Raw genomic sequence first — 13,939 nt, forward strand, 5'->3', positions numbered from 1 at the left:
ATGAACAAAAAAAAGAAGAAATAGAAGGGATGAGGACGAGGGGGAACAGATATAAGAAAAGAAGGAGCGAGATTTATCTGCCCCCACCTGTAAAACATGTCATGTAAAACTTGATAGCCATTGCACAAGCACACACAATATCATTTTATCCTGTGTATTTCTAAGCAATACTGTGCACGTGTGTGTGTGTGTGTGTGTGTGTGTGTGTGTGTGTGTGTGTGTGTGTGTGTGTGTTCTTATGCCCCAATATTATGCATACACACTCCCTGTGTGGGTGAATGGAGAGCCACGACACACTGATTCAGATTGACAGCATGCATATCATTTGAACAGTGCAGGGACCTGAACAAGCCTGACACACATGAACAAGCACACGCACAGACGTGCACGTGTACGCACACACACACACACCGGGCCGAGATAGGACGGTGACCACAGCGCGGCTGGTGCGGGAGGCAAGAGGCAGGCAAGATATGAAAACCCATATCTGAAGGAGAAGCCGGGGGAATGCGTGCTATACGGTGAAGCGATTGGATTTGTTTTTGGGTTGATGTCTAACCCCAGGAAGTCCTTCACCATGTGGTCACACCTGACTCACCCTTCCTGAGGGGTCGAGTGTGCGCAAACCCTGAGAAAAAAGAAAAAGGGAGAGATTATGGGGGCACATTTCTTCAGAGACGGCGGTAGATGGAGGGTGAGAGAGAGAAAGGTGGCGGCGACAGCGAGGCAACAGAGCGGCTAAATGAAGAGATGAGTTCAGAGAGGGGTGGGTGGGGGGGGGTAAGGCATAGAGGAGGGAGATGTACAATCGAGAACATACTAAAATACGACAGTCATCTCCGCTGCCTGGACTTTTATCAGATAGCCGTGTATGTCCATTCTGTCGGAAGTAACACACAAAGACAGGTCCTGACCAAATATAGACTCAGTGACCACAACTATCGAAAGAGGAGGATATTCTTTTTTTAAAAGCACATGCCGACCCAGAGAGAAGATTGAACAGGGGTATAAAGAATACACATCTAGATCCCTGTATCCCAAACCTTTTTTTTTTCGGGGACCCACTTTTTAAAAATGGCAAACCACAGTGACCCAGTTCACAATAGGCCTGATCTATAAATCATGAGAAGAGCAAATTTGTGCATAAAAGGATGTTCCATTCGACCATTTTTACTGCCATTGCACATCACTTTGTATTATCTTCAATCGGTTAACCTGTCATTGTAAAGAGATATTCGTGAATCACAACTTCGTTTTATGCATGTGATGTTAAAAACATAACCGCGTTTAATACTAAATGAGAACAAAAAAATACATTTCGCTGCAGATCACAGGCTATTTCATTCTTTTCATTTCCTCTCATCATAACAAACAGAAAGTAAGCTAGCATCAATGTTTTTTTTTAGAACAATACGAACATTCAGGCTCCCTCATGTGGTCCAAAGGTGTACTGCAGATAGAAAATAATAAAAGACTGGAAGAAGTTCTGCCAATTTATTTGGCATCCATAATAAGATTTCCTGCGGCCCACCCGTCAGTCCTGACCCAGTCTTTTTTTGATTTAGAGAATCATCGAAAAAGTACAGTAAAAACTAAATTTCCTCACGTACTCGATACAAATCCTCTCACAGCTTGTTTCACAGGAACACAGGAGTCTGTCACATACGCTGACTGAGCATGCGTGCACCTAAATACACACTCGCTTTAGTGAATATAATAACACAAACGAATGAAAGCAACTGGGAGACGATAACAGAAAGCATCTTTATGCAAGCTGCTAGACAAAGCGAGCCAACTTCGGACTAAACAGATGGGTGAGAGGATGTTGAAGAACATTCAGCTTGAAACTCTCCCAGTGTTTACAGTCGATGGTGAGGAAACTAACTAAGGGCGGGGGCTATCTCGATTAACACCACCGACGGCGGAGCTTATGGTGTCCTCTGCTTCATTTATCACCGATGCACACCCACAATCACAAAGCGTTTCTTGTCAGCTCCGTCACCGTAGTTTTGTCATTTAGAACAATGTTTCATTTGACAGCTCTGTTCTCACGACGTCTGAAGACAACAAACAAAAAAAAGTTTCTGGAGGCATCTTCTTTTATTCCTGAACTGTTAGAATGAGGAGAACCCGTTTTCCCTGCATGGGTGAGGAGTGTGTTGTTGCTTTTCAAATATGAATCATCGAAACTCCCACTATTTAGCCCACTATTTACTTGATGTTAAGGGTACATCAAAACTCCCAGAGTGTTTGGTGACTGTGGGTACCAACATTTAAAAAAACGCTGATAAATGTAACTGTCTTCAGCGTGAAGTTTGCTGTTGGACACTATAATATATATGCATCTTAATTCACTGCTATCAGGAGGTGGTCAGAAATATAGCATTGAGATTGGGCTGTCCAAGTTTATGGGGCCATTAAATGGAAATTCTGTTTTCGGGTGAACTTGGCATTTGATTTATGAAGGCGCGTCCTGAATATGACTCACTGCATGCTCTCTAGGAGGTAAATTTATGCTCCCATTGGATTGCACATCGATGTAGATCAATGTATTGTAATGGAGGCTTGACTTAGAAAACAATTATTTCTATGCTGCACGGTCTCTGGCCCAAATTCAATTTAGAATTTAGGGATTTAGTGGACACATTTATCCAAAGTGACTTTGTAAAAGGAGTGAACGTGCCTCAGGCATAAACAAGTGACGCTGGCAAGTAAGTCGATGTGCTGTGAAAAACTGGTACATTTAAGAAAAGTTAATCGTCAGAGGTGAAAGATCAAAATTCAAAATGCTCAGTAAAGCATACAAGTCTATCGTTGTGTTTATCGTATAAGCCTGCAGGGATTTGGCAGAGCAGCCAGGTCTGTTCTCTCTGCCACACGCCCTGAAGGTTGGAATTTAGCAAAACAAGAGCAAACAGTCACCTTCACCCTGCAATGTCAAAAGAGTTTGACATTTTGGAATTCAACATCCGTTAATACGGATCAGTTTTCAGATATGCAAGATATTCTCAGTTTAGTCTGCAGCATCAAACCAGCGGTGCTGATGGTTTTTGTGCTTTAAGTTGGCGTTTTTACGGCGATGAGCTTCATTCCAGCCCAGCAGACAACAAGGTGAGTGACTTGCACACAAGATGTGTGAGGTGCATTACAAATCTGCTTGGAGGTTATAGGCAATTAACTCTGCATCATAGCAGCAGTCTGCCTCGCTGTCTCTGTCACACACACACACACACAGTACAGTACGTTTATGCAGACACAGAGATTGCACATTAACTGCTTAACTTGAATCCCCAAAAAATGAGATTCACATATTGCATGTTCAGTGATGATGTAAATCAAAATGCTCTGTGTGCCTCACCTATTTCACTCACTCAGGTTTGATAACATTAGCTTTCAAATATGACCCAGATATGTGCAATGAAGCTAAGGGCTGACACTTGATGTTTGAAAAGGGCTTACTCTGTGTAAAAGGTCACCTGTGCTGCTGTGCATACACGCTGCACACACACACACACGCACCACACACACAGTGTAACTATCATAGGGCAGGTTTGTGACAGTGTACTCTCCAAGCTGTCAGCGCCATTCTGCGGTTTGTCCGGGACAAAGCGTAAAGTTCCCTTGGGCTTTCACATCTGCAGACTGACTGGTACAAAGCATTCCCCACAAATACAGAAGCAACTACAGAAGCCAATTAAATGCAAACATGCATTTGGGTTTTTTATGTTCACATTTGGACCTATAACCTAAAAGAATGTAACTTAAAGTAAACTGCAACAGCGACTGGATTCCAGTAAAGGCCTTTAATGTCACCAAATGGAGATAAGTGCGCAATAGAGCTCTCTCCCTCTGACAGATATTTATAGATAAACATTTTATTTGGTACTTCTTGTCTGAGAATCAAGCTTTGTGTCGGGGGTCACAGCTCAGCTCAGGTTTTAGCAGCCGCAGTGCACAACCAGAGAATATCAATGTCAGTCATGCCATTATGAATATCAAGTTGCATGTGCGGAACTGCTCTGAGCAGAACATTCTTCATCATTATCGTAATAACCAGAACATATTCTGAATACACAACAAAACATTGCACAGTCAAGTGGTGCAGTGAAAAATTAAACAAAAATGCACGGCCATAAACACAACGTGCTGAGGACGGCGGTTGCAATATTATTAAACTGATACATAAATAAAATAACCTGTCACTCCAACACAGAGGTGTAGAGAGGATATAAACTGCCCACAGACTCACACTTCAAAACAAAAAAGAGCAACACACAAAACAGCTGAGTTCAGTGAGTTACGATTATCGCACCGTCTGTTGTTTTACTCACCTGTCTGAACGTCATCCTGGGACGGGTTTTGTCCTACTCAATGTGCTCCACGTTACACTTCTATGCTCGTCCATTCTCAGTCTCTCTGTGTCCCAGAAGAACCAGTCCACACAGTCTCTGTGTCCCAGTAGAACCAGTCCACACAGTCTCTATGTCCCAGTAGAACCAGTCCACGCAGTCTCTCTGTGTCCCAGTAGAACCAGTCCACACAGTCTCTATGTCCCAGTAGAACCAGTCCACACAGTCTCTCTCTCTGTGTCCCAGAAGAACCAGTCCACACAGTCTCTATGTCCCAGTAGAACCAGTCCACACAGTCTCTCTGTGTCTCAGAAGAACCAGTCCACGCAGTCTCTCTGTGTCCCAGTAGAACCAGTCCACACAGTCTCTGTGTCCCAGTAGAACCAGTCCACGCAGTCTCTCTCTCTGTGTCCCAGTAGAACCAGTCCACGCAGTCTCTCTGTGTCCCAGAAGAACCAGTCCACGCAGTCTCTCTGTGTCCCAGAAGAACCAGTCCTTTTCTTATATGAATGACGTCATCCATCATTTTATTGCATTGTTGTGTTGTTGTTTTTTTGTTCTGTTCACTCACTGTAAGCCCTGGTGCCCCCCCTCCCACCACCAAATATAGATATAGCCTCGCACAACATTAAATGAAAGAATGAAAAGTAGGCTAACGATTAAAGTCATACTAAAAAGCTATGCTAATATTTAGGACTAATTGATTAGGAATTCATCAGGTGCAGTCAACCTAACACCTTGGTAAAAGTTGCTCTGCAAAGATTGTACAAGTGACAAAAATGTTTGTGATAATCCACAAAATGTCTGTTTGTTTTATATGTTTGTTTGACTCTATTTACAACCTTGATTTCATTTTATGTTGCACAATCTAATCATCCACCACCACACCACTCATTCTGATCTTAATAAACCAAACATCTCTGCAGACCTATTTGTCTGATCATGACCATACAACCCTTACCCACCTCCATACACACACTCAGGGAACTCACATTTAATGTACTGTGTTTGTCTTTTGTTGTTGTTGTTTTTACTGCTTGCCTTTCTGTTTGAGACTTGATTTTCAGTTCTCTTTGGGGACAACTCACACAAGCCCACCCAGATCTCTGTCTTCTTCTGCACAGCTGTTATGTATCTTTGTTTTCATTTTATGGTTTCTTTACACATATATAAACACCAATCTTCATCCAAACTCCCCGGGGTAATACTTGCACTATGCTGTACCCAACAGGTTATGTATTCATGTTGCTCAGATAAAACCTCATGAGGTGGCCACGCAGAACATGAATCCAGGACCGCAGTCAGCTCAGGGCGGGCCCACGCACATCTCAATGTGTGGCTGATAGCTTCGCTGCAGAAATCTGGAGTCATGCTGGCGCTAAATATAGACAAAGGTTTTATGTAAGCTGAGGTGAATCATTCCATTCCGCAAATTCCAGCACATTTATTCACACACACACGGAATAAGTGACACAGCACAGGTAAAGGACACACAGGCATGTGTTAAACATCCGCAGTGCTCATCACATGAAATAGATTTAGAGAACTGACAGCACAGCATACGCCTGCTGTCTGCCTGCTGAAATCCCACACAAACATGTGTGTGTGTGTGTGTGTGTGTGTGTGTGTGTGTGTGTTCCTCCAGGGCCTATATGAGACAGTTGATTTGAATGTGTTAATCAAAGCCCTAACGTGTTTGATTGGATGTGTGTGAAAGGGCTGGAGGGTTGTCCTTCGCATATAGGCATCCCAGTGTCTAAACAAACAGCACACACACACACACACACGTACACACTTAATCACAGTAGGACGGAGCCCATGTAAGCGTGTGAAACAGTGGAGCACAGGTTTGTGTCTCTCCCCTCCTTTGACATTCACTGGTTCACGCACACCACCTACTATTTGTTTTATTATCAGTATGAGCACAGTGACCAAAGGAGTCAGGGGTAGAGGTCAGTATCGAGCCTCGCTCAAATGATCTGAGTGGATGCAGAACGAGCTCTGGATATTGATCTCGTCTGCCACAAAATAATGAAGAGGGGAAGTGTTAAAATGAGTTATTTCCAATTAAGAGTGCGGGAAGAGGGATGGGTTTACAGCTGAGGAATGACTGAGAGAGAGAGGGAGAATGAGAGAGACGAGTTGTCAGAGAAAGGCAGAGAGGAAGAAAAGAATCAGCAGGGTAAGATGGAGGAAAGGGAAAGATGTTGGAAAGAGATGTAAAGAAAAGCAGATTTGTTTGAGGTGGAGAATTGAGGGGAAGAGAAGAAGGGGGTGGAGCATGAGTGAGACAGAAAGAGATACAGGGAGTGGAGAATAAAAAAAGAGGAGAGGGACTGAATTGTGGTCATCATGGCAACCAAATCTCCTCCTCCTCCTCCTCCTCCTCTTCTTCCTCCTCCTCCTCCTCCTCCTCTTCTTCCTCCTCCTCCTCCTCCTCCAGAGAGAGCACCTTTGACACTGCCGGGTAGCTTCAGAGCACTGATAACCTCTCTATCTCACACACACACACACACACACACACACACACCTGAATGTCCTGGAGAAACCTGCATGTCAGACTGACCATATGCATCAAAGCCACAGACACACTCACGTGTCACTGCTGTTAATGGGTCCTGACAAACAGAAGAAAGAGAGAGGTCATCCTGCATGATTCCCTCAGCCTTTGTCTGGAAGGATCAGAGCATGGGAACCTGTTCTTCACCTCCTCTTTTCCATCCGTCGCTCCTAAAATCAGCCTCACACACATTGCCCTCTGTTACATCAGATTAGATTATGATGATACTTACGAGTCTCTCAAACACACACACACACACACACACACACACACACACACACACATTAAAAAGGGTGTCTGGTTGAAAGGATTGCAGAGATGTATGCCCTTGATTTGATTTTCATGTCCATCCCATGCATGTCGGACACGTTGTGCTGGTCAGCCAGAGATAGACAGAACTGTCAGATGGTAGGGTTTTTGTTTAAGATATTGCTTCACTTTCTTCTTCACAGGCTTCAGTCGGACCGTCGTTGCAAGATCAGAGGAAGTCATTTCGGGTTCTTTTAATGTTGTGTAGCTATGTCATTTTAAGACGGTCAAAAATGAATGAAAAAGGTCAAATCAATATGGAATCCTAAGTTCTGACAGCAGCTGATGGCAGAGAAAGTGGTCAGACAATTTCTGCATGTACACGAACAATTTCTCTGTGAATTCCACCCTGTGAAATTGTCACTTTAATGTTGGAACAAATGTGTGAACTGAGACATTTTCCCCAACGTCTTTAAGTAAATTGCATTAATATAGCAATGGCGCCATCTTCTGGCTTACATGGCTACGTTTATTTATTTATTTCATTCATTTGACTTTTGTGAGGTATATAAACAGAATCTATTTACGGAACAAGAAAGGGAACCAAGGTTAGGCCTTGCTCAGTCATTGAAGATTTCAGATTTAAGATAAAATTGTGTTTATAGCTTGAGGATTCATGTCTTGTTCACTGTGAACATCTGCTGGTCAAAGGAATTCATAGCAGGGAAATCGTGAACTCATCCCTCACGGAGACAAACAGCTCCAGTCTGCCTTCATAAGCTCCTCTATACTGATGAAGACTGCTGTTTGATAGGAGGTGGGATGTAGTCTCAGTCTATGTGGATACTAATTATGAATCTAAATCATTATAGTCTTCTTATGAATGATGAGTAAGCGTTGTGCATCAGTTCATAGCCATTTGGTGTTTCGCAAATATGATAATAGTATCTTTGCTCGCCAAGGAAGGGGCTTATTGATAGATACTGTGCTTGTTGAAGGAGTCACAAAAGTCCATGTTGATCAAGTCCGTGCTTTAATACATGTTGTGAAGGCAAGCGTTACACTCAGTTATAAATCTGGAATGTCTGGGAGGGAAAACAAGAAAGCATGCCGAATTTCAAAGCACCTTGAAGAACAATGGATCACATCTTAAGTAGAACTTCTCGACTAAACATTGCAAACAAAGCAAATAACAGCGAGATAACATTGGCTTGGCACTACTCATGTTTATCTTTGCTTTTCAGTCGGTAGCTCTGTCAAGTGTGCAGTAAGAACATGCAGTTACAATGTTTACTGTCTGTGTTTCTTTGGGTACATGTGAGTATTATGACCCTGTACTGTCATCTTTTTGTCTGCTTGCATCCACACATGTCAACAAGCTAAATCCTTGCATAGTACATTGTATGATAAACACGTAAGGCACTACTGATACCACATGACATTTGAGACCTTAAACGCTGGGGCTATATATGTGACCTGATGCTACACTAATTGAAAAAAAGGAATTACAATCCAAAATTCCAGGGAGGGTGAAGGTTTACTTGATCTCGAAGCTCGTGACGCGAACCTCCCCATCGACGCTGAAGCACGAGTATTTCTCTGCACCCATGCGGTTGGGGAAGTGGATCTTGGAGCCATCTGATAAAGTCACCCGGAACTCTGTCGGGGTGAATTCAATGATGATCTAGATGGTGGGATGTGAGCAAGAGAGAGAGTGAGCTGCATGCTCTACTGCATGCTCTACCATATCAAAGTAAATACCTGATCTGATGGAAAAATATAGATAAAGCTCTCACAGATCTCTCTGTAAGTCCATATTTTGGTGCTCAAATAATTAAAGTTATCAGAGGTACAGTGACACATTTTCGAACAGAGGTCCCTAACAGACAGAGAGAGGCATAGCACCTACCTCCAGACACACACACACACACACACACACACACACACACACACAGAGGAGCTCTCACCTTGAACTCTTCTCCCTGGTGGAAAGGAAAGCCTCCCTCACGGTACTCCTCGCACCAGCTGCCTTTCTGGTAAGAGTTGCAGACCACAGCATTCTCGTCTCCGTGGGCGTTGAAACGAGGATTGATATGCATCGTGATCTCCTTCTCATCAGGGCCAATATTTAATGCAAAACTATGGCAGAAAAGAAACAAAAAGATATATTACTTTTCTAAATGGCTGCTTGTATTTAAAATGTGTAAGAAGACACCAAGTGCACAAACTATTGGGACAACCTCAGCAGTAGCGTGGCTGCTCTTCTCATCTGCTAACCATTATCTTCATCAACCCCACATTACCGAATGGAAGTTTAGAGGTAGTCAATGATTGTAACTGATTACAGTTTCCACCTCCAGCTCTGTTTGAGAGTACATACAGTAAAGACTGGCCCTCGTGTTGAGCTCATTTCACAGGGAAAGTTGAACAAGTACAGAAAGTAGGAGAAGAAGAATAGGAACGAAACACAGAAGAAGATGTCTCATTGGCCTCAGTCACTTCTGTCATTTGTACTTACTTTGTAGAATCAGGCTTGGGGACTCCAACAACAGTCAGGGTCTGCCCGACCTTGAAGGACATGTTCTTTATGATCATACCCTGTGGAAAATAAACAGGGGGATGATAGTCATACAGTACGTTATTGTGTGGAAATTCTACTGGCTTTTAACTACATCCAATCATTACTACAGCTTCAGGCAATGAACAGCACCAGCAGTAGCTTCAGCCAACTCTCCGATCCTCACTTCATCCTCAGAAATAACACAACATGTGTTTTCAATTATACTCCCATCAGCCAACTGGTCAAAGATTCCAGCTCTTTCCTGTCCTACCGTTGCCATGGCCCCTTTTCCTATATATACACAGATTTTGGCAGAGGCTAAAAATGTTGAAAAATTATAGGGGACGACCGATAAACTGAGTAATAGTTTCCTAAGTGCAATACTGGATGACGAGTATTCACGGTGGAAAAAAAGGCTGAGCACAGCAGAAAACCTCAGCTCGGTTGCTGCTGTACATGTGGCAGGGGAACACTGTGCCGAGCCACGATTAGGAAATTACACTTGAGCAATCTATTATTATGAAACACAGACGACCACTGTTTAACATTTTGTCACTTTGTCAAACAGTGTATCTGGGGAACTGTTAACTGTCGCCAGGGAAACAGATACAAATATAGCAACCCTTTGTGGGTTTACAATTCTCCCCAATATGGTTAAAGTAGAGGTTTATGAGATATCGGATGAAATCTGATTCTGAGCAGAGAAACCGCCTGAAGATCTTAGCTCTTAGGTCTTAGCTCTTAGTTCGCAATCATGTATCTTGATAAGTAACAGAAAATGATTTAACACAAATATAGAGTTTTTTTAATTGTGATTTTTACAAGATAGAGAATTGTGATTCACCACATGCCTTTCAGAGGTTGATCTTAGCCAAATTTCCAGGGGACTGTAGCAAGAATTTTAACAACTTGTGTGAGTTTTATGCACTGCAGCTGTTGGAAAAAAAAAGTGTTAAATACAGTCAGCAAGAAACCAAACTTTCCCACCGAAAGTAACTTTAAAGGCAGTTTATTTTGTTGATAAAGTTCAGGGTCAGAATGATGAAGTGATATTGTTCACCTGACCACCACTTTAAATAATCCCTAGGTGGATATTGTGCCATATTGCTGCCGGTTTGTTGATTCTGGCAGAACTTGGGAGAATTTATCTGGAATAAAACCAAAAACTGTATTTGAATGATCAACCAAACCATGAAATGAAAAGGGAAGCTGGAGGGATAGAATGACATGCGACATTCTTTCCATGTTAGAGTCCAACTGTTAAGTGTGTGCTTATAACACATGGCACTGGGGCTCGAGCTGTGTGGGGATGGGCTGAGGTCAAAGCTGGCAGTCGCCCTGCATCTCTCCATATACACCGCTGTCTAATGGAATCTGAATGTTGCATTGAATAAGTGATGCCAATTCATTACACAACTAAATATTTACAAAAAAACACATCCAGAAATAAAGGCATTATGAATTTCATCCTGCTGGAATTTCTGTAATACAAATACAAAAATGAGACACTCCCTGATAGAATCACATGAAAAAAAAGCCTCCTCATGACCACTTCTGCCTTTTTCACTTCAAGAGGTAAACATGGTGTCCATGGTGACTTTATTTCATTATATCCTTTAATGTGATTTAAACCCGCTGCCCCCACCCCGCTGTGCCCTTTCCAATCACATGTTTACCCCTGTATCCAGCAAAAAGCCAGAATAATACAGGGCCTTATTGTAATCTACTGAGTTTATGAGTACCAAGAGACCACAATGCATTGCTGGACGTGTTCAGCTGAGACGGAGAAGATTGGAATGAAATGGACAAATGTTAGAAAGCGTTTCTGTTCCAGTGTAATACACTTACTGCAGGAAGAATGTGCCAACTTAAACAGCTGACTTTTTTCCAATGCATTTGCTGCTTGTATTAGTCGACTAATGTGAATGCACGTGTGCTCTGTCGAGAATACTTTGACCATAAAAGGCAATCTAAGAAGCCCAGACCTCTCAAAAGAAAGAAAAAGCAGCTAAAATGATGTGCAATGAGCTGATTTAGTTAAAGCATAGTTCAGCCGGTTCAGATTCATTGACTGTATGAGGTGAGCTGACACTCAACCCAGCTGTCAGTGCCACTTATAAAACAGGAGCCGACAGTGCTCGTCTATCTGAGTCACACGATTATCAGAACAGAGTAAAACGTAGTGCAGGGGCACAATAGTGGTGTCAAAGTGGTACTTACTTTATTCATCTTTGCAGATGGAGTCACTCAAGTCGGGTTGAGAAGAAGTGAGAGTGGTGCAGGGCCTTGACTCACTGCACCCTCGCAGGCTATATACAGTGTGGGAGGTTCCTTCAACCCGAGTGACATTTTCAAGCAGCGAATACAATCAGGCCACCAGAGAGCATCGACCAATGACGTCAAAGTGTGGTTATAGTCTGTAAATGACTATTTTAGTGCTTAACAAGTGATTGCAGACCTGACGTGAAGTGAGGATAATTAGTGATTTGTTGACATCAGACTGTTATATTGTAAACCGGTGGTGTGGAGTCTGACTGTGAGAGGGTGAGAGGGTAAACTAGAGTGACAGACAAGAATAGAAATGCATTCGTTGCTAGGGAGACAACTAAATATTTGGCGCAGCCAATAGCCTTAATGCGCACGTACTGTTTATAGCTTACAGTAGGATCAAATGGCCGCATTTGAGACCAGTCGGCCTGCTGCATAAGTCAACCTCAGTTTCGGGAGAAAGAGGCCAAAGGGAAATGTTGAAACTGAGTCAAAATCCTCACAATGATCTGAATCTCTGACTCACAGCCAGCAACAGGCAATACTCTCACCAGCTTGACACACAAGTGACACAGCTGCTGTGACTCAATGAGAGAATGAGGCACACACACGTACACTGCAGTGTGATACTACATAATGTCGTTTAGATTAAAACCACCAGGAGCAACTGTCACAGTGATTTTCGATGGAGATCTTTCAGTTTTATGAATGTAGGAGGGTTTGGTCACCTCAAGGGTTTAAAAGTATCTCTCTCTTTCACACACACACACACACACACACACACACACACACACACACACACACATTATATAATGTATGTGGTTGCAGTTGCCTTTGGTTTGCATTTTTCACTGTAAACACATCTGCGAGAGGAATCTGAGGGGCAGGAAGTCTGTATAATCATGTCTGCTGGTTAACACACTGACCACCTGTTGATTACTAACAACACATCTGCTTTTACATTATGCTCACATGACAAACAAGCTCACTCTCACAGTCACTCAGCAAACATCCACCAGAAACCAATATAATGGTTGCTCTCTTTCGGTGCACGATGTATCCGGGAAGCTATATCAAGGAGACGTGGGTGCATCAGAAGTTCAATGTGACACAAACATGTTATTTTTTGTCTTGCCCCAAGACCCAGTCTTAAGACAGTCAGCAGATCTATTCACACAGAGACCTTTCACATAAACAGAGGAAGAACACACACACACACACACACACACACACACACACACACACACACACACACACACACACACACACACACACACAGATACACTTATTACAACCATTGTTTTTATTGCTGTATATTGCAATAAAAGTATTGATTATCACACTGTACTAAAGTTAATCTGCTATTAAACAATATGTACCTAATGTATGCCCTGTAAGTAATACTTCCTCTGTGAAAGTTCCTTTTTCCACCCACACACTTGGCGGTGCGCAGACTAGCAGCTTTCTCTATTAGTTGTTATACTTTGAGAGTTATATGATTGGTATGGTGTCCGCTTTGACCTGAGGTGAAGTGGACAGTGGACCTGAGTGTGATTTAAAACAGCAGTGTTCCCTGCCCTCCAGTGGCCACAGTGAGGCACTGCAACTCTGCATGAATTTGATGGCTGAAACATAACTGGTATAGTGCAACGTTACCTTAAAACATCTCTGTTATCAGGGCTTTCAGTCATGCTTATCCAGCTCTCACACTTTACTAAGAGGAAGGATTGTTATAACCTTCCAACGTGCTTGAAAAATAAAGATCACACATTTTAGACCTACAAAATGATTGAACCTCATTACTGTAGGGAACAATGTCCCCTAGAAATCGATGTGTCTAAATACTCTGATAAAGACATTTAGAATAGAGCCGAGCTTTGAGTTTGAGAGCTGTAGGGAGGTGTTCAAGGAGTTTTCAGACATCCCTCCCTCTTTACTTAGCATTAGCAGGAT

General features: G+C 42.7%; 1 protein-coding gene across 1 annotated transcript; it reads right to left on the reverse strand.

Moving 5' to 3' along the window:
* Positions 1-8,170: 8,170 nt before the first annotated feature.
* Positions 8,171-12,026, reverse strand: lgals2a (lectin, galactoside-binding, soluble, 2a). The gene is made up of 4 exons (XM_031872206.1): positions 11,939-12,026; positions 9,677-9,756; positions 9,126-9,297; positions 8,171-8,842 (listed from the first exon to the last, which is right to left on the reverse strand). Exons 1-4 carry the CDS (start codon positions 11,945-11,947, stop codon positions 8,696-8,698), a joined length of 408 nt encoding a protein of 135 aa, XP_031728066.1. The 5' UTR covers positions 11,948-12,026; the 3' UTR covers positions 8,171-8,695.
* Positions 12,027-13,939: the final 1,913 nt, after the last annotated feature.

Source organism: Anarrhichthys ocellatus, unplaced genomic scaffold, assembly GCF_004355925.1.
Source record: "Anarrhichthys ocellatus isolate YVR2014 unplaced genomic scaffold, GSC_Weel_1.0 scaffold62, whole genome shotgun sequence".
Taxonomy (NCBI): Eukaryota; Metazoa; Chordata; class Actinopteri; order Perciformes; family Anarhichadidae; genus Anarrhichthys; species Anarrhichthys ocellatus.